General features: G+C 30.7%; 2 protein-coding genes across 6 annotated transcripts in view; one reads left to right on the forward strand and one right to left on the reverse strand.

The window, feature by feature from the left end:
• Nucleotides 1–20,249, reverse strand: part of LOC111700479 (furin-like protease 1) — a 31,155-nt gene continuing 10,906 nt past the window's right edge. For all 5 annotated transcript variants that reach the window (XM_023471400.1, XM_023471402.1, XM_023471401.1 and 2 more), the window contains 12 exons: nucleotides 19,143–19,275; nucleotides 17,631–17,773; nucleotides 17,182–17,226; nucleotides 16,105–16,185; nucleotides 15,147–15,276; nucleotides 14,003–14,089; nucleotides 3,747–3,861; nucleotides 3,242–3,313; nucleotides 2,875–2,997; nucleotides 1,492–1,723; nucleotides 939–1,023; nucleotides 1–296 (listed from right to left, as the gene is read on the reverse strand). In XM_023471400.1, the coding sequence (XP_023327168.1) occupies nucleotides 191–296; nucleotides 939–1,023; nucleotides 1,492–1,723; nucleotides 2,875–2,997; nucleotides 3,242–3,313; nucleotides 3,747–3,861; nucleotides 14,003–14,089; nucleotides 15,147–15,276; nucleotides 16,105–16,185; nucleotides 17,182–17,226; nucleotides 17,631–17,773; nucleotides 19,143–19,275 (1,352 nt within the window). In that variant the 3' untranslated portion in view covers nucleotides 1–190. The remainder of the gene's footprint in view (nucleotides 297–938; nucleotides 1,024–1,491; nucleotides 1,724–2,874; nucleotides 2,998–3,241; nucleotides 3,314–3,746; nucleotides 3,862–14,002; nucleotides 14,090–15,146; nucleotides 15,277–16,104; nucleotides 16,186–17,181; nucleotides 17,227–17,630; nucleotides 17,774–19,142; nucleotides 19,276–20,249) is intronic.
• Nucleotides 5,201–12,402, forward strand: LOC111700481 (uncharacterized). The gene is made up of 10 exons (XM_023471405.1): nucleotides 5,201–5,420; nucleotides 5,757–6,096; nucleotides 6,432–6,493; nucleotides 6,793–6,863; nucleotides 7,086–7,164; nucleotides 8,382–8,467; nucleotides 8,693–8,825; nucleotides 10,358–10,440; nucleotides 10,719–10,810; nucleotides 12,241–12,402. The coding sequence occupies exons 1-10, from the start codon at nucleotides 5,388–5,390 to the stop codon at nucleotides 12,330–12,332; spliced, it is 1,071 nt and encodes a 356-aa protein (XP_023327173.1). The 5' UTR covers nucleotides 5,201–5,387; the 3' UTR covers nucleotides 12,333–12,402.

Below are 20,249 nucleotides of genomic sequence, written 5' to 3' on the forward strand. Positions count from 1 at the left end.
TTACACAATTTTGATTTATTTATTGAATGGAAAACAAAGCAGAATACAGAATGCATGAGATGGAACCGGATTGTCAAGATGAAAAATATAAAACCAATTGCAGCTTAGATAATTTTAAAATGTTTGAAAATGTGAAAATTAGTTAAAAAATTTATTTAAACATATATGGTGAGAAGAAAAACTGCTTAATTCAGTTTCTCTCATCAGAAGGTTGAATAGATAGATTATGATGGTTTGAAGTTCCATAAAGAATGAGTTTCCATTCATCGATTCTTGACATTCTCTCTCCCCCGTTTCTAAATAAAAGGGAAAAATAAGATTTTCTGCACTGGCCTGTCATCTACACAGTTCTCAAAGAAGTTTATTCCAAATTCAAATGAGAATTAATTAAACTTTGTAGGTAAAACATAGCAGAATATTTTCTTATTAAAAGCGAAAATCCAATGATTTTTTTCTTTGATGAAGAAATGTTTTTACTGAGTTTGGCTTTTGTTTCTTCACTGCAAATTGTGTCCTTGAAGCCAGGAAATCAAAGAGTTTAAAGTTGTTAAACTTTGTGAAGTGTAAACAGGAATTTCGTGATGTAATTCAAACTATGTTTACCTTTTTATTTGGGTGTAATGTCAAAAAAGAAAAAAAAAACGACAAAACGGCTGATCCCGATCGAGCATAATTTTTTTTTTTTTGTGGGGGAAGGCAACATTTTTGACCAAAGGAAAGGTTTTTGTATAATTTTGCCAGCAAAAAAGGTAGAAATTTATTATTTTTGAAAGTGCACCAATTCAAACAGAAAAACACGCGAAAAAACGATTCACAACGCCGACTTTAGAGTAGCAGTTAAAAGCTAAATTATCAAATCAATTTATTTTTTAGATATGAAGAATCTTTTACTATTTTTTGATGATCTTTTATTATCTTAGTTTTTAAATATGATATACCTAATTGTAAGCGTCCAGTTGCCAGTTGGGTTTTCCCCCCAGTAGTGTGTGGACATAAGAGGCCAGATCTGAAATCCCTCAAATCCTGATATATGTATAAATCTGAAAGGTAATGTAGTGGAGGTTTCATGAGTGGATAAAAACGGTGGGCAATTTTTAGTTCTAAGAGATATGTTCACAGATTTTTTTTGGTTCTGAAGAGGAGAAAAGAAAAAGTCATATATTTTAAGTTTCTTGCTTTAGAACTGCAGAATAATCTGAAATTTTGGAGGGAACCTTCTTTATATTTAGTTCATATTTTTGTCTTCTCAATGTAGATTTGAATTCTCGCAAAGGGGAATTGAGTTTTTGCCACAAATCCCAATTTTATAATACCTAAATCTCAACAACCAGATGATGCATACCTTTCATATTTCAAACTTAAATTGTTTGATCCACCAGAATTCATAGTTTGAAATATCTACGGTCTACGACATTTGGTTTTAAATAAATTGAGAATTAAAAATCCGAGTTTGTGGCAAAGAGTCAATTCCTTTGGATTTGGAAATCTTACCTGAAACCGAATGATCCAAGGGACGAGGAGCAAGCAGGTTCGATATAGTACCGCTAGGTGACTCTAGGAACAAAGAGAAAGCTCCGCGTTGAGAAAGTGAATTGATGTTAACCTTCACGTGGACATGTTCAAGCACAGAAACTGCTGAACAACCTTCTTGAACTGGGATCATAAGTTGAACATCCTGAGTCATTGGTATTTTTATACCTCCTGCCCATGTTGCCTCGCAGGACTAACAAAAGACATTTTAAAATGAGAATTGCCCACTTTTGCCAAAACAATAACATTTATACTTTATTGAAAACAAATGTTATTCAATTTGACAAAAATGTTATGAATACAATCATCAGAGACCAAATTTAATAAATTTGAAAGGTCGCTGAACTATACCTACCACTGGTTCAAATTCTGAATAATCTTTTCAGATCCTCATGGACCTTTATCTCAAATTTGAACCGATAGAAGTTTAGTAGGTAGTTCATCGAACTAGCTCAAATTCATTAAATTCGGTCTTGATAGTTCTAAATTTAGTTTCCATCATAAAAGCTTTAATGTTGTTGCCTTTAAATTCAAAAAAATAAACTTTAATTTAAAATATTTCCTCTTTCTGGAGTAACAAGAATAGTTTATTTCTTGAGAAAACTTAAACTTATAATGCGATTCAAACATCCAATTTGTTTCATTTTTGAATTTTAACTTTACAGGATTTTAAATTTGTGCATCACAAAAACTTTTTAAAGGGATTAAATTTTTTATTTTGTTTTTACCTGCATTATTTATAGTCATTTATTATATACAAAATCTAAACTGAATTATTACGCTCTTCTTTTTTAAAGGCGCAATTTGTATTTTAAATATCTATGCTTTTAGCCATCTTCTATTTCAATTGTGAACATTTTCTCTTTGTATACATAAAATAAAATTCGCGGATTTTATAAAAATATTTCGTGGATTTTTAGAATGTTCAAAAAAAAATTTTATTAGAGGCAAATTTTTGAAAACTCGATCATCCATAAACCTTCTTTTGGTTCAAAATATTTATCCCACAAAATATTTGAGCCTGATCGGTTCAGCAGTTTTGACGTTTTTTGGAAACAAACAAACAAAGTATATATAAAGAAGAAGGAGCGAATTTTAATCAAATTGAAGTTTTACACATGATTTACAATTATATATTATTAACTATTATATATTTAATCCCTAACTAGATACGATTAACATTTTTCACGATCTTCACAGGAGTTCCCCACTTAGAGATTTTCAATTAAACTGAAGTATTTTGTCTTATCGTTTTTCGATGGCTAACGATATGAAAAGATTTGTTCAGCTTTTTATCTAATTATTTGCTATCATTTACAAAACTCACTATTAATCATCTCTAACCTTTTGTTCTGGTACAGATGCCCAATTAACCGCTAGTTTTACCATTGCACCAGCATCCATTAAACCGAATCCAAAAGCATGACTGACATTGTATCCTGCACCGTTTGTTCTCCAATCTTGGGCCTGAAATCAAAAATTCAAATTTGCATCATTATTTTAAAATAAAAGAACTAAAAAAATAAAGGTTTATAAAAAAAGACGTTAGATTTTAAATAATTTTAAAAGTTGTGACTGTGGCTCTTCGGCACTTAATTATTAAAGCAAAGGAGAAAAAGCAACAATTTTTTTGGCCGGTTTACTGATTTTAGATCGGGGATATCACTTTAATATTTAAAAACAAACAAAACATTTTTTTGTATATAAATACCTTTAAATTTGCCTGTTTTGCTGTTCTTACTGTTATATGCTGTATGTCTCTCCAGTAAAGGTTGGGATTGGCCTAATTGTAAAAATCCAATTAAACAAACTCTAATTTTCACTGTCGTAAAGAATTTTAATAACTAAAGTTGTTACATTTTAACTCATGCCTACCACTCTAACCGAAGAATTATTGCAGTTTCGACAGAACTACACTGATAGAACTAACGTAGGGAATTCAACAAAAGTCTACATATCCCTTATCATAGAAGGCGAAAAATATAAAAATGTTGACGCTAGGAGGTTGCAATATCTTAATTCTATAATGAGGACGCAAATTGAAATCGCACCCCGAGGACGCACAAAAAGTTGACTTACTAAAAGCTTTAAACAATAGGATATCTGTGGTTTCTTTATTAAAAAATGTGTGCGGACATATCTGACCAGTTTTTTAATTTTTTCTTCTTTTATGTTGATATTCTTAAACAAAAATAATGATTTATTAAAGAATTTACCTCCAGGACTAGGGCTATGATACCAGCTGCCATAGGTGAAGAAGCAGAGGTACCAGTATGGCTAGCAGTACAACCACCATGCAGGTCTGTAGTTACAACCTTTCTTTCCCCTTGTCTAAATAAATCCATGGAATTCGAATTATTTTAAGACGTTAAATGTTTTTTTTGTAAATATTAGAAAATAGATAATATTGGTGAAGAATAAAGGTTTTTGAATTCAAAGATGTATATCTAAACTATATGTATATCTATACATCTTAACTTGTAAGTATGTTTGTTTACTTGATTGCATAAAAACAAAAACAAAAAAACAGCTGAACCGAATGGGTTATATTTTTTATGGCAACTCATATTATCCCAAAATATCGACGGTCAAAATTTGTCAATTTTGACCGTCGATAAACCTTGTTGACTGTTCCGATTTTTTATGTCCACCGATGTAAACAGAAAAACACATTTTTTATTTGAGAGCGACGTAAAAGTGGCGGCTTTAAAATCCCTACCTGAACGCCTAAAAGTAAAGCGCCATAAAAGCCTAGTAATATATAATAATCTAATTTTTAAAGAAACTATAAGCATTGGATTGCAAAACGAGTTCTGGCCTAAGCTTGTAACTCAATTTATTTTTGTTTTAAAGTCTAAATACGCACATTTAACCGTAACTCAGCAAATTCCTTTCTCCGAAAATGTTGGTATTTTAAACATGTTTGAATAATAAAGTACTTTGTTAATAATCACGCGAAACTGTTTTCTATTTTAAATCGTTTTTAAGGGTATTTTACAACACACGTTTGTTAATTGAATTTAAGGATAGTATTAAGAATTGTTAATATAAAAATGAATAAATATTAAAGTGAGGGAATTCAAGACAGAAATTCTACTTTAAATTGCTGTAATGTCTAGCTACAGGCTATATATTCATCACAGTTCGAACATTAAACTTATATTTAAATCATTGCATTACATACAAACCTTGATTTTTTTTATTAGAAATGAGTTTTTAACAAATGAAACTATATCTATATAATAGTTATTTAGCAAAATAGTCATTTACTGAAAAATGAAGAATTTTAAATAAATAAGCTGGATGCTTCAGAAATTCAGGGTTTCAATTTTATTTTACAAATATTAACACATTTCAAAGATTACTATTTTTCATGATATGAATGTTAAATTCGAGAAAACACAAAACAAAGAGAAATATTTATCCCTGATACGTAAAGAATGGTAGAATTGAGCGCCATACTCGTCAGTTCTACTTATACGCTGATAGAGTAAATACTAGAAACTATTCCACCTGTTTTAAATTACAGTAAAGTGAATATTTTTTATAAATTCTAAATTACGTGAGAGAGGCTGTGAATAATTAAGAGCATTTTTAAAATGTGATATTTATACTTCCTCCCCCCACTAACCCTAAATAATAATAAATAAATACTAATTTACTAATTTCGTCATGTACAAATTGATATGAGGGGGGGGGTCCAAAAATCGTTCAATAGGACAGACCCAATTTATAGACGATTATTTCTTTCATTGTGATTAAATCTGAATTTTAGTTGAAAATCAAATGAGTTATGATTTAAAACTAGGCCGGAGTCAAGACTGCTAATATCTGATGTGGACACAGTAGTGGAGAATATGGTGTCAGTGACGGAGTCTGAAGATAAAGAGGTAGCAATGGAAGATTAAAATTATAAGTAAGAATTCAAAATGGACAGTTAGAGAGGAATTAGATAGTTTAATCTAAATGTGAAAATATTTCATAAGTTTGCACCATTTTTTATGTTAATGAAGCTGAGTTCATGCCACAAACTTCAATCTCCTAATCCCTACATCTTTGAATACTTTTTTATTTTTCAAAGTATGAGTCATTAGATTAAATAATTTAGGTTTGAAATATCAAACGGTTTACATCAACATGTCTGTAAAGTTAAAGGATTAGAACGATTTACTTTGTAGCAAAAACTGAGTTCATATCTGTACCTCTGACAAAACAATATTTTTTAGATATCTACTCTTGAAAATAATACAGAACCACCAGAAAATTCTGAAACAACGACCAGGCCAGTTGAATATCTAGCTAAAAGTAAAGAAGTGATAAACATTAATATGTTAGATAAACCAGAATCAAAGATGGGAAATTGGGAACACGGAAGTGATCGAGTTCGTTTTATTGATTTGCACACTGACAGCACAGAGGAGGAGGATGAACCTTTAGAAGATGAAGAAGATGATCTAGATAATGATCCTCTCAATGCTAAAGCAATCAATGATGAGATGAGTCTCCGTCTCAGCAGTATTCAAGATGATGCAATTAGAATGCCAGACAAGATAAACACTTTATTGAGTAAGTATATTTTAATCCAAGTTTGTTTGCCTGTTACTTTGTTTCTTTGTTTAATACAAATACAACGGCTGAGCCGAACGAACCAAAAATGTTAGATGGCTTGTTAAAATTTAAAATTTGTGCATAATAAAAATTTGTCGATTTTTTTTCAAAAAAACTCTGAAATTCCGAGCAATTTTTTTACTGTGTACACAAAATGGCGACTTAAAAATGTGATTAAAAACTAAAATTATCACTCTAAATAAAAATATTATTTAATTTTGTAACTTCCATTGCTTACTCACATCTCTGAATCAATTTATTTAAAAAATTCCATTTAACTTCTGTAATTTTAGGAGCAATTATAGTATTGGAATTCTCAGTGAGAGAGATAAACACAATATTTGGAAAAAACAAGGTATAAGTTTTTTACATGTTACATCTTTGCATTATCCCTGATCCCTGGGCCCAGAGGTCCCCTCCCCCCCCCCAAAAAAAAAAATGGTAAAAATGAAATATTTTTTTTTCAAACATTAAATCAAATTTCACTTTTCACCAATATCGGAGATGATCATTTTTTGAGGCTGTCCCTTTTTTGGGAATGAACCTTATGCAAATAAATGGGCGCTGAATTTCAAGCATCAAAACGATTTTTATATGATTATATTTGATCTTTTACCAAATTTGAAGTATTGATATGACCTACTTTATTTTTAGGCATTGCAGTGCAAGAGAAGAAAAAAACTGTATCATATAGTTGATTCGCAATGTTATAAACATTCCACAAGGTTAGCTACACCCCCATGTATGACATTTTAAATACATATTTTTTCTGTTAAGTGCGTAGTTTTGCACCTAACATATAAAGATGCGAACATAGTTATGTTATAGTTATGTTATGTTATGTTCGCAACGAAAAACATTACATTTAAAAAAACAAAAAATCAATGAAAATAAAAAAACTTCCAAACATTACCAATCTTTGTTGAATTCAAATGAACTAATTTAAGAGGTCCATGCGCTGAGGATGAACTGTTTTTTGCTGTTCGTGGGGAACTGCACGGAGTATGCAAAATAAATCTGTGTCAGGTTCGTTGATCTAGGTTAGTTGATCTAGGTTAGTTGATCTAGGTTAGTTGATCTAGGTTAGTTGATCCAGGTTAGTTGATCCAGGTTAGTTGATCTAGGTTAGTTGATCAAGGTTATTTGATCTAGGTGAGTTGATCCAGGTTAGTTGATCTAGGTTAGTTGATCTAGGTTAGTTGATCTAGGTTAGTTGATCTAGGTTAATTGATCTAGGTTAGTTGATCAAGGTTAGTTGATCTAGGTTAGTTGATCTAGGTTAGTTGATCCAGGTTAGTTGATCTAGGTTAGTTGATCTAGGTTAGTTTATATAGGTTAGTTGATCCAGGTTAGTTGATCGAGGTTAGTTGATTTAGGTTAGTTGGTCTAGGTTAGTTGATTTAGGTTAGTTGATCCAGGTTGGTTGATTGAGGTTAGTTGATTTAGGTTAGTTGGTCTAGGTTAGTTAATCCAGCTTAGTTGATCTAGGTAACGATCCAATATGATGTGTGACAACCTGTCTGTTAGTTGATCTAGTTTATTTATTTCAGGTTAGTTGATAAATGTTAGTTGTTCTAAGTTAATTGTTGATGTTAATTGTTTGAAATTAGCTGAAATTGAACTAGGTTAGGTTGTCTAGTTCTAGTTAATTGTAGGTTAATTAATTTAGATTAGTTGATCTAGGTTTGTTGATCTATTTTAGTTGTTCTAGGTAAGCTGTCTAGGTTAGTTGTCCAACGAAAGTTATATTAAGTTAGTCTATCTGTGTTCGTTTCTCTAGGTTAGTTGTTCTAACTTAGTTAATAATAATAATAATGATAATAATAATATGTATTTGGACATTTTAAATTTATATAAAGAATATTTTTTACAATTGTATCGAGAACTATAAGGTCTCCGACCGTTATAGATTTAGACTTAATTAACTTAGAGGTTAATTTAGGTTAGTTGTTTTAGGTCAGCTAATCTAGATCATGTGTCCTATGTAGGTTATTCTACAGGCTAGATTGCTGATAATCAACAATTTCACGATCCCAGTCTTGAATGTTTCAAGATTAGAAAATTTTGCAACGTCATTTAATTTTTAATTGATTTTAATGTGATATGCAAAATACAATAAAGAATTATTTTTTTTCACGTAAAATGATGCTGAGGTTTGTTTTATTGTTCTAGTTTTCTTATTCTTCATTATGAATATTACTTTGGTCGTACTATTTTATAAAAGTTAAAGCTTTCTGTTTTAGGATCCTCAGCTTCCAATACTGTACAACGACGAATGTGTTAACATTCGAACCTCTTGCCCAGCAGGGATGCAACTGTATTACAACAAGTAAGTTTTGAATATTAAAACTATAATTATGCATCATTAGTTGTAGGATTCAAGAAAATCATGCTATAATCAATGTGACCATGACAAAATGCAGACATCTTTTTTAATTTGTTTCAGATACTTTTAAAGAATAGTTGGATTTGAGAAAACGGCGTGCCAAATATTCAACCATATCAAACTGAGAATTTTTAATTTAAATTTCTTATGCTGTACATAAACTTTCAGGTACGGTGAGAGTGTATGCGGGTGCATTGAAGGATCACTGTACAACCCTCAGCTAAACCAGTGCTTTAATGAGTATTCTGTAGGTAGCTGTCCGGCAACCAGAACTTGGAGAAAACGACCAAGTCAGAGAAAGGTGATTGAAATATATTTTTTATATTTATGAGACGCCTTAGTGACGGTATTTACTTTTAATCACCTTTCTTCTAATAACGTAATCATTAAAAATATTTGAAAACCAGGAGGCCCCAAAATTTGAATAAAACTTGATAAACAAAACTTAGAATGTTCCTGTTCTTGCAGGTAAAACTACAGTAAATTGCAGGAAAGATTGAAATTTAATTTTACTTTATAATATAAACGGATTAACTTATTCTTCCCAAACTTGTGCATAAAATCAAAATTAGAGGAGCTACGAGGTCACAACGTCAGCTTTATTATCTCATAAATTGTATCTTCCCGTTCTAGTTCACAACGCTTGGTAATAGCTAAGTAGTTTTCCTCTTAATTTGCATCGATCAAATTATGATTAGTTTAACAACTATCTCAAAAATACCAAAAATAAATTCTAATGCAATTTTAAGATAATCTTCTTTCCATTTTCTGTTTCGTTGTCATTGACCAATATATATTTACTTCCTAGTCTATTGTGAAGAAGAATAGAAAATGTTTTTAATCTAAGTAGAGTCCAGTGTGGATCTCTCCTACCTAAAGATGCAGATATTGGAATAATTAATTCTTTGACACAATTTTTACAGAAATATCAATTTTAAATATCATTATTATTACCCCTGAAATTAATGTTTGTCAATCAATATATATAATGTTAGGTAAAAATTTAATTTCATTAATTGACTCTAGACTAGTTGTACTTAGGGATGTTAACGTTTTCATTTTTCAGAAAAACGGTCGTTTCGTTATGAAAACTACGACGAAAAATCGAAAACAAAACGATCGTTTTAAAAACGATAGTTTTTTTAAATTCGTCGTTTCGTTGACGATCGTTAACGACGACCCTTTGTTAACGATAGTTAACGACGGACCTTTGTTAACGACAACCTTCGTTCACGATCGTTAACGACAACCTTCGTTAACGATCGTTAACGAGGAACCTTCGTTAAAGATCGTTAACGACGACCCCTACGTTAACGAAGACAGGAAACCGACCTGAAGGGCATCTGTACTTATCATTCAGTAGTTTTTAAGAAAATATCAAGGAGTTTTAACTCCCCCACAACTGTTAAACTTCATGTAAGACGACATTCAATAAAGTTGCATGTAATTTTTTTTTCCAAAAAACGACCGTTTTGATAAAGTTCGTCGTTTCGTTAACGATCGTTAACGACAACCCTTCGTTAACGATCGTTAACGAAGACCCTTCGTTAACATAATTGTCAATAACCTTTTTTTTCAAAAACGATCATTTTTTAAAAACAATCGTATAAAAAACGGTCGCAAATCGTTTTAATAAAAACGATCGTTTTCAAAAACGATCGCTATTCGTTTTCTAAAAGTTCAAAACGAGTGGGTCGTTTTTAAAAACGATCGTTTTTTTCGAAAACGAAACGATCGTTTTTGAAAACGAAACAAAAACGATCGTTTAACGATCGTTTACAAAAACGATTAGCAACCCTAGTTGTACTGATTTTTACATTGAAATTTCTTAAGAGACTGTTGAGGACTCCTGGTTACTGTAAACAAACTAATTGTACTATTGGTGAAGTGGAATGGTTTGACGGAAAATGTTACAGGTTAGTCCACACTCTAGTCATGAATAGAAGTAAGACAAAAATTCGCGATAAGAAATAATTGTTACAGTTAGACTTTTACTTTGCTCTACACTCTAAGAATGTCCTTTTGTCAATTCAAAAAAAATCATACATTAAAATTACTAGATACTATGTCTCCTTTTTGTCCCTTTTAATAAATAAACATTGCAAAATTAATGATTGAACTATTTAATTTCTTTACTTTGTGATAAATATAGTAATTAAATTTACTTTCATGAACTTGAAATTTAAAAATATAGAGTGCAAGATGTTGAGAAGACAAGTCAATGTTATGATGAACTAGCCCTCCAAGATGATACCCAAGAAATAATTTGTCAGCTCATTTACTCAGGAACTAAACCAATCAAATAATAACAAAAAGTTGGGTTAAAAATTGATACATATCAAGATGAATAAATAAAAAAGTGTCAATGACGAAAAAGAAAAATCATTTAAATGTTACGTGTTGTTGTACAATACATTTTTTGAATAGTTCAGATAAAATTTTACTTTGAATTTAAATCTCTTAAATATTGTAATTGGAATTTTCTTTACAATAACTATGGAAATTTAATTAGAATATAACACCAATGACGATGCAAATTTTAAGCGAAATATGCTCATTTAAATACTTTATTGGTTAAATATTTAAATTTATACTGTCAAAACCACCTGCAACTTTTATAAGATATTCCTGTTTTAAGTAAGGAATCAGATTTTCCTGTTTTGACAAGGGAAAATCAGATATTAATGTTTTAACTAGGAAGAAACAAATATTTCTGTTTTGACTTGGGAAAATCAGATATTACTGTTTTTAAAAAGGAAGAATCAGATATTACTGTTTTGACAAGGGAGAATCAGATATTTTTGTCTTAACATGGGAGAATCATACATTCCTGTTTTGACAAGGGAGAATCAGTTATTACTGTTTTAACAAGGAAGAATAAGATATTCCTATTTTAACTAGGGAGAATCAGATATTTCTGTTTTAACTAGGGAGAATCAGATATTTCTGTTTTAACTAGGGAGAAACAGATATTTCTGTTTTAACTAGGGAGAATTAGATATTTCTGTTTTAACAAGGGAGAATCAGATATTAATGTTTTAACTAGGAAGAAACAAATATTTCTGTTTTGACTTGGGAAAATCAGATATCTCTGTTTTGACAAGGGAGAATCAGATAATCCTGTTTTGACAAGGGAGAATCAGATATTTCTGTTTTGACAAGGGAGAATCAGATATTATCGTTTTTACAAGGGAGAATCAGATATTACTGTTTTGACAAGGGAGAATCAGATATTCTTATTTTGACAAGAGAGACTCAGATATCTCGTTTTTACAAGGGAGAAACAGATATCCCTGTTTTGATAAGGGAAGAATCAGATATCTCGTTTTTACAAGGGAGAAACAGATATCCCTGTTTTGACAAGGGAGAATCAGATATTTTTGTCTTAACAAGGGAGAATCAGATATTACTGTTTTGACAAGGGATGTTACAAAGAAAAACAATTGGGAATCATTTTTACTGAGGTTGGAATTTGATTTGATCTATTTCGTTAACAATATTAAACATCATTTAATGCTACTTCTAATTCCATTTTTAATATTAATTCTAAAAATTAATTGAATTCGAAATAAAAAGTGAAAGATTTTGTTTAGTATTTTGAAAAGAAATGGAGTCTTTGCAACAAACTCTGATTTTCAAATACCCTACAACTTTGCATTTGATGGTCAGGATAAAAATATTTTTTCTTGACACCCTTTGATTAATTGGTTGGTTAGAACGTGGAATATTAAACGGCCAAGAAACAAACTGTAGACGAGGAAGAGTCTGGAGTACATACAGACAAGCATGCGTTCAACTATTTGGATAATAAAGATGATTTTTGTTTTGTTTTGTGTGTATATGAAATGTATATAAATAAATGCTATATATTAAAAAAATAACATTCTTACTGAGGCTACAAAAACGTATTCTGAAACTGAACTAATATTTTTAATCAAATCGACAGCTGCAAACTCGGACATATTTAAATTGGTTATATTAATGATTTTTGTAGCCATTGATTGTATAAAAAGACTTTTCTAAAGTATAAAACATACAAAAAGCTTTTAAATCGAACTTTTTTCATATCGTTTTCAATTCTGTGAATGTATGCTTAATTACTAAATATATGGTATTAATATGGTAAAGGTGTATAACAATATGGTCAGAAAAAAAAGTTTTCGGTTAAAAATCTTCAGTTTCTTAAAAACCTTTTTAATTTATTCTGAATATATATCTTTTTAACCTTTACAGAATCTAAACACACAGTTTGTATCCGAACTATTTCTATTGTATCCAGTGTAGCAGCAAACTAACAATAGGTAAAGTTTATTTACAGCGTAATGTTCAAGATAAAAAATGATTATATCATTTATTTTATAATGATTCTTAAAATTATAAAGAAGTACTTTAAATCAAGAATTCTAATAAACTTTATAAAAAAAACCTTGTTCTACAAAAAAAATCAATGTCATTAATGCAACGTTCAAACTTGGTATGAAACCCAGAGATTCCCACGGTGAATTACAATGGAATTTTACTTAACATCAAGTACTTTTGATGTTTTGATCCTTCATTAGAAGAATATTTTAAACGATTTACAGTCAAAAACTATTACCTGGAAACTGCACAGTGCGTAAACTGCGCGGAATTGATTTTGCAGCGAAAATAAACTTCGTAAGAAAACCTTGTTTTACAACAAAAAATCAATGTCACTAATTCGGTGCAACGTTTAAACTAAGTTTTCTAATGAACCATTGTCATGAAACCTAGAGATTCCCACGTTGAATTAACAATTGAATTTTACTTGACATCAAGTTACTTTTGAGTTTTGATCCTTCATTAGAAGAATATTTTCAACAATTTACAGCCAAAAACTTTACGTACACTGCGTGGAATTGTTTTAGTGGCAATTTCCCTTATTTTGAGTTTAAAGCAATAATACCGGAAAACTGATTTTTTTCAATTTTGAAGTATACAAATATGCGCCATTTGATTATTCCTATTTAGAAAATAACAAATTAGCGACACCAGACTTTTACCTTTGAAAGTACCATTGTTCTAATGTATTTTGACAAACTGTTTTGATACTCGTTAGAACTACGTCTTCATTATATTAAACATGTTTGGGAAAAAAGAAATGTTTCTGAAAAAAAATTATTATGATAATTGAGATTGTTAAAGGTTTATTTGGAACTATTTTCTACGTAAATGCTAAACTCTGATTTACTCTATCTTATGATTAATACGAAATTATCACATGTCTTTATCCGTTGGTGCCGTGCCTCCCCCCCCCCCCCCCCTCCTTGAGGGGTTTACGATTTAATTTTTAAACCTTCCTGTACATAAACCTTTCAAGTTAAGCATACCAAAGTTTCTTTTTTAAAGAGTTTGCCTTAAAACAAACTTTGACAAATTAATTTTACTCTTAAGTTTTTCAAGGGAAGAGGAACGAGATCTGCGCTAATCCTAGGGCTTTCCATAAAAATAAAACGTTACCTACTACTACCGCTGCTGTATGTAGTGGCAAGGGTAGAACTACATTGTTCACTATACCAGGGTACTAGACCATTTTCACTTGCAGAGCTAAAAGAAAATTTATTAATAATAAATGATTTAGTAATGTCTCAATTATATCCTTGTAATTTTGTGCACGAAATAGATATTAATAATATTGATAAATTATCAATGTAAGCAATGCTAATTGTCAGTCATACAAATATGTAACTTTTACTTTTCAATTGTTTTTTATCATGAAACATAAGAAACACGGGTTCTTCTTTCGATTTGCATTTAAATTGTTTTAATTACCTTAAAAAAGGGACTAAGCGTAATTTCAAGCGACCCTCCATTCAAAGACGGCAATGCTTAATTCACAACAGTACACATAAAAGCTTTGTCTCTAACTAACAGTAATTATGAGAATTGCACATTTTGAAAGAAGGTGCAATTTCAAGTGATCCTCAACAAAAAGATGGCAATACCCGATTCACAATGGTACCCCAAAAGCTTTGTCTATTCGGGGTTTCTCTACAAAAGTGACTTGCGCATTCCTACTGCAGGATATTACATTGAAATTATCAGAAATAAACATTGTCAAGCTCAAACCTCGAGAAACGACAATATCTTTCACATTATTGATCATTTAAAGGGTACTGTTCTGGATCGAGCAGTGCAAAACTTTAAATCTATAAAAACGATACAATCGTCATCCTATGGAAATTATGTGACTTGTTAGTTTGAGCATTCGATGTACATGGTCTGACATGATAAAGTTTACATTGACAAATATTTCGGAAACTATTTTATTTTGTATAAAATTCCAGGTTACAATGAAACTATCTTTTATTTTGGAGAACAAAAAAATATAAACTAATGGAGAGAGAAATCTCCAGGATTTTGTGATGCATTGTTTAGGTCTATTGGCACTCAACTAATTGCCTGGTTAACTAATTGTCTGAATCCTGGCTTTGTCTGCTGGTCTATTCTACTTGACAGGCAATTACATTTGTTAGCGTCACTTATGGAACTACAACGTGAGAGAGGAAAGCACAAAATAACAAAACAAAAAAATGAGGAAAAAATAATCCAATAAACTTGTTTTTCATGCAGAATCAATAAATAAACCTAGAAAAAATGTTACCTCACAGATAGCGTATATATTGATGTTGCATAGCCATCACAATTACAATTATCTTGATATTTCCCCCCGTTCCCACTGGCCCAGACAAATATACTTCCTTTTCCTCCTCGTCCTTTTCTCACGCCTTCCTCTGAAATGAATGAATATGGGAGCAAATTCGCAAAACCAGATTAATTGCCTTTATTTTTTTAGTCAAAGGTTAAAATACATAATTAAAATTTTTTTCATTACATATTACCTATTGCCTAAACCTACAAAGCAGTCATAATTGAAAATAATATACATTTCATTTATGTTATTTGTATGTGGATTTCCGCAAGAAAAAATCTTGAATTTTAACTTTTAAACGTTTTTTTTCTGTAAATGGTTACGATTAAAAATTCTATAGAAACATATCATAGTATGCACCTTTTGGCTAAAAACTACATATAAGTATTGTAAACCTATAACACGACTAGAGTTCAGAGCAGGATCAACTTTGCGCTTGAACCAATTCAAGGCTTTTGAAATGCATCTGGGAAATTGGTAATTGCGTTGGGGTGGAAAGAAAAGGTAAAATCATGGATGAAAAGGATAACTTATTGAACCGATATCTTCTTGAAAACCTTGTGAACCTACCTGAACGAATCGCTCTTACTTTCGTTTTACCTTTTTATGCAAAAAAAGATGATTTGCCTATTGAAACAAATTTAAAGAAATTCAAAAATTTTTGTGTCGAAAAATGTTTCTTACACAATTAATTCTTTGCATCGCCATAAACTCTGATATTGAAATAACTTTATTTTTGGAATCCTTTTTTACGATAAAATAATTCAAGTTTGAAATAAATCGTCAATTCACAACCGTCTGGACGATTTTGATTTTGTAATATTTTTTTGCGTATAATGCACCGACCTCCAGGGGGCGGTTGGCTGACTTCTAACAAAGTCATAATCAATCACCTTTACTTTAAAACTACCTAGTGCACGTCTGGTGAGTGGACCTGGCCCATCAACAGTTCTACCGTCATCATCTGGGCCCCAGGAGGCAGAGTAGATATCTAGGAGAACATTAAATATATATGTTTTAAATGTCAGTTTGTCTCTACGCCACGTGAACTAGTCACTTTTGCTTCATTAAAAATTAGTAATCTCCGTGCAACCAACCTAGATAGTAGATTTAGTCGCCACAATATTTCATTTTTTATATCTAACCCAGCAAGCTGTCATTTCTTTAACCCTATCTCTGTTGGGGTACCAGGATGTGCTGGGGGGGTCAGTTTGACCCCCCCCCTCTAAATCCCATGTTTAATGTCCAAATATGACAAATGATACATCATTGGAAAGCTCTTGTGCTCTACTTTTAGAATCTGCAAAAAAATTGCAAATTTGCAAAAATTGAATTTTTTATCGCAAAATCCAGTATATAGTAAAAATGTTTGCAAAAAAAATTGTCCAACAAATGAAAAATTATACATTTTTGAAAAGCCCTTGACCATGCCATTTCAAATATGCAAAAATGTTCGCAAAATTTTAAATAACCTGATTTTTAATCAAGAAAAACTAAAAATGTGCAAATTTCCTTTGACAGGTTGTTTGCAAAAAAATTGCAATTTTTTCTCGAAAAAATTGTGCAATTCGTTTTCTTATGTCAAAGGCTTTCCAAAAAGCTAAATTTTATCAAAATCTGACAAGTGGAAGTGGGTCAAAACAAAGATTTAATTTGTTACAGGAAAAAGCAGTCATTCAGGCAGTGTGCCTGAGGACTCAGGCAGTTAGTATCAAAGCCCGGTTTTAGAGGAGGGCTTTGGGTATGTAGGAAAAGTCAGAAAATTTCAACAGCCTCAGACCAATGCTTTTTGAGTTATGTAAAAAAATAGCAGAAATAGGGTTAAGAAATATTTGAATTTCCTTCCTGTCTGGATTTTTGAATGTCTAAGTATTAAACTAGATGAAGGTAATTAAAATCTGCTGAACTAATGATTAAATGATTGTATTCAAATTAATGAAAGACAAGAGTTATTGCAATGATTTATTAAATTGAAAAAAAAGGTTACCTATAAATTGAGGGTTTAGAGACAGAGATCTTGCTTCCACGGCATCTTTGAAAAAACAAACAAATTCAGCAATTTTAAAACAAACTTTGCCTAAAAGTAAGATATTCCTGTTTAAATAAATCAAGATTAAAAAACTAATCTTCTCAGAATGAACTAAGCATGAAAGAATTTCAGTCAGAACCATATGGGTCTTTCTGAAGTTTTGGCCAGCATCATCTCTTCTGTAATTTCAATTTTTATTGGATAAGCATAAAGAATTAGTTACAAGCACTTCACAGTTTTCAAGTAAATACAATTTATTCATTTTTTACAACTTTTCCTTTGCCTGTTCCCATCTCCCTTATGTACCCTTATTTGTAAATTAAAGTTGAATATTTGTTTCTGGACATTACTCAGTGTTGAAAAATCGTTCAGATAATTATCTTGAATTTTGTCATGAACTTGTTTTCCTGTAATAGTTCCATCTAACATCTTCACTCCACCAATTCTGGCGTTAAACGCTATTCCTACAGTGCAAAAAGAATTGTTTGCCACAGCAGCAATTTGTCCTGCACACCGAGTTCCATGTCTGTTTGTGTCAAACAAATCATATCTAACAAAACAAAATGTTAAACAAACTTTAAAATCAAAATAAGAAACCCAAAGGAATTGAGTCTCTGCCACATACTCTGATTTTCTAATCACTATATCTTTGAAACCAAATGTTGCATACCTTAGATATTTCAAACTATGAATTCTGTTAGATCAAATACTCTAAGTTTGAAATATCAAAGGTTTACAACATCAAGTTCTAAAGATATTGAGGTTTAAATATTTGATTTTGTTCCAAAGACTCAATTCCTTTGGAGAGTTAAAATTAATTTTCCGAAAAACTTCTTTAAAAAGACAAACAATTCACTCACAAGTATGTAGAGTGATTGTAGAAGTAAATTAAAGTGACCCTCTATTTGTAGATTGGGGTGTCCAAATCATAACAACATACTTTAAACCTTTGATTAATTCAAGATGACGGAAGTTTGCAAGCTGTTTTGTATTCAAGAATCTATATATAAATTTGTCTTGTCTGTCTGTCTGTCTGTCTGTTTCTTTGTATCCAATAACCGGTCGGGCCCAAATTTTTTGTGGGACATCACGTGACCACAGGGAAGGTTTATGAATGATAAAAAAATGTGTTTTAAAGGTTTTTAATTTTGTAAAAAAAATTAAATTCTTGAAAATCCGCAAATTTTTTTTTAAAAATTCCGCAAAATTTTTTTCTTCTTTGTTATGAAATGTGAACAAAAATAACATGTTCACAATTTAAATAGAAGATGGGCGTGAAGCGCCCTAAAAGCCTAGATAGAAGGGCGCGAAGCGACTTGAATTTATCAATATTTAATTTTAGTCAAAGAAAATATATTGGAAAATTTGAAAACCGCGTCGGTCATAAAATATTCAAAATTTTCGAGGAATACACTTGACGTCACAAAGCGGAAAAAAGCGCGCTCAGTTATTCGACCATTCGATTACCTTTTTAGAGATAAACACACGAAGCCCTCCTTAAACAGTCAAAGAATAAAAACGGGATAAAAGGGAACCGTTGTAAATCGGACATTTGCATAGAGCACACTTTTTAAAAAGTTCGACTCACAATTAAACCTATTAAACATGCGTACCTTCTACGTATCGCTTTTTAACTTTTTACGATTTTACATTCTTGTCTGTAGATACATTCAAAATGAAAGAGTTAAAAAATTGTTGAATTAAAATCCTAAACGCAATTTAATTCACATTCTAGAAACCGAACACATAACATACTAAGTGAAAAGGTCACTCGAATCGAAATGAACTACCTTTGCAGACCCTGTCAGATAACTCAATAAAACTTCTAATTAGTATGTGTTCAGTATTCTTGGCTTTTTAAATGAATATTATTTTTTATCATAAAGGTCTCAACAATTTTGTTTAGAAATAAAAATAACCTGGGAAACGGATCAAGATCGTTCTCATTTATATCAAAACTTGCTTCTCCTGCATAATTTCCCATTAAATCAGGGTGCTTCCATTCAACACCGTCATCAAGTATGGTTACTGTCACTCCTCTTCCACTATAACCTAATCAAATTAAACAAAATTTAAATAGATTCAAAACTCGTTATATTTGTCAATAACATCTAATCTTATGTGATCATTATCAAAACGAATGTAGTTAGAGAAACAAAAGTGATATTCATGTAACTTATTAAGTTATAGGAATTGAGTCTTTGCCTGCACAAACTCTGATTTTCTAATCACTATATCTTTGGAACCAAATGTTTCAAACTATGAATTCTGTTAGATCAAATAATCTGAATTTGAAATATCAAAGGTTTATAACATCGGGTTCTAAAGATATTGAGGTTTAAATATTTGATTTTGTTCCGAAAACTTAATTCCTTTACATGGTTGATTATTATTGCCCTTTTTTAGATAAAAGATCTAAGACAGATGTAAGGACAGATATATGTTAAAATGCAAGGAAATTAAAAGATCTAAGGACAGATATGTTAAAATGCAAGGAAATTAAAAGATCTAAGACAGATGTAAGGACAGATATATGTTAAAATGCAAGGAAATTAAAAGATCTAATACAGATGTAAGGACAGATATGTTAAAATGCAAGGAAATTAAAAGATCTAAGACAGATGTAAGGACAGATATGTTAAAATGCAAGGAAATATTGAAAATAGAAAATATCCAAATTGTCCCATCCAATATTGTGTATCTCGGATGCAATGCATTTTCAAAATTCTATTTCGAATATATATTAAATGTTCACATTTCAGATTTTCACGGTTTCAGCAAGTATGCAACATAATTTGACATTATAAAATTTAACAGAAATTTTAGAAAGTATTGAGCTTCATAACATTACATAAACCTTTCAACAATAAATTCAAACTTTAAAAATATGTTCTTCCAATTTGTATTCTCAGAACTGATGAGCTTTGTAATATAATTGATACGTATACACTGAGCCTGAAAATCTTAATTTCTCCGCCCTTTCTCAAATCTCGTCTCAAAGTTAAAACTATATTTTTAAATTGGTT

Source organism: Eurytemora carolleeae, unplaced genomic scaffold, assembly GCF_000591075.1.
Source record: "Eurytemora carolleeae unplaced genomic scaffold, Eaff_2.0 scaffold402, whole genome shotgun sequence".
NCBI lineage: Eukaryota > Metazoa > Arthropoda > Copepoda > Calanoida > Temoridae > Eurytemora > Eurytemora carolleeae.

Coding starts and splice junctions, on each gene's coding strand:
- LOC111700481 (XM_023471405.1), top strand. CDS start 5,388: ATGGTGTCAGTGACGGAGTCTGAAGATAAAGAG. Junction 8,468..8,692: donor ATGCAACTGTATTACAACAA/GTAAGTTTTGAA, acceptor ATAAACTTTCAG/GTACGGTGAGAGTGTATGCG. Junction 10,811..12,240: donor TTGTCAGCTCATTTACTCAG/GAACTAAACCAA, acceptor TTGGTTGGTTAG/AACGTGGAATATTAAACGGC.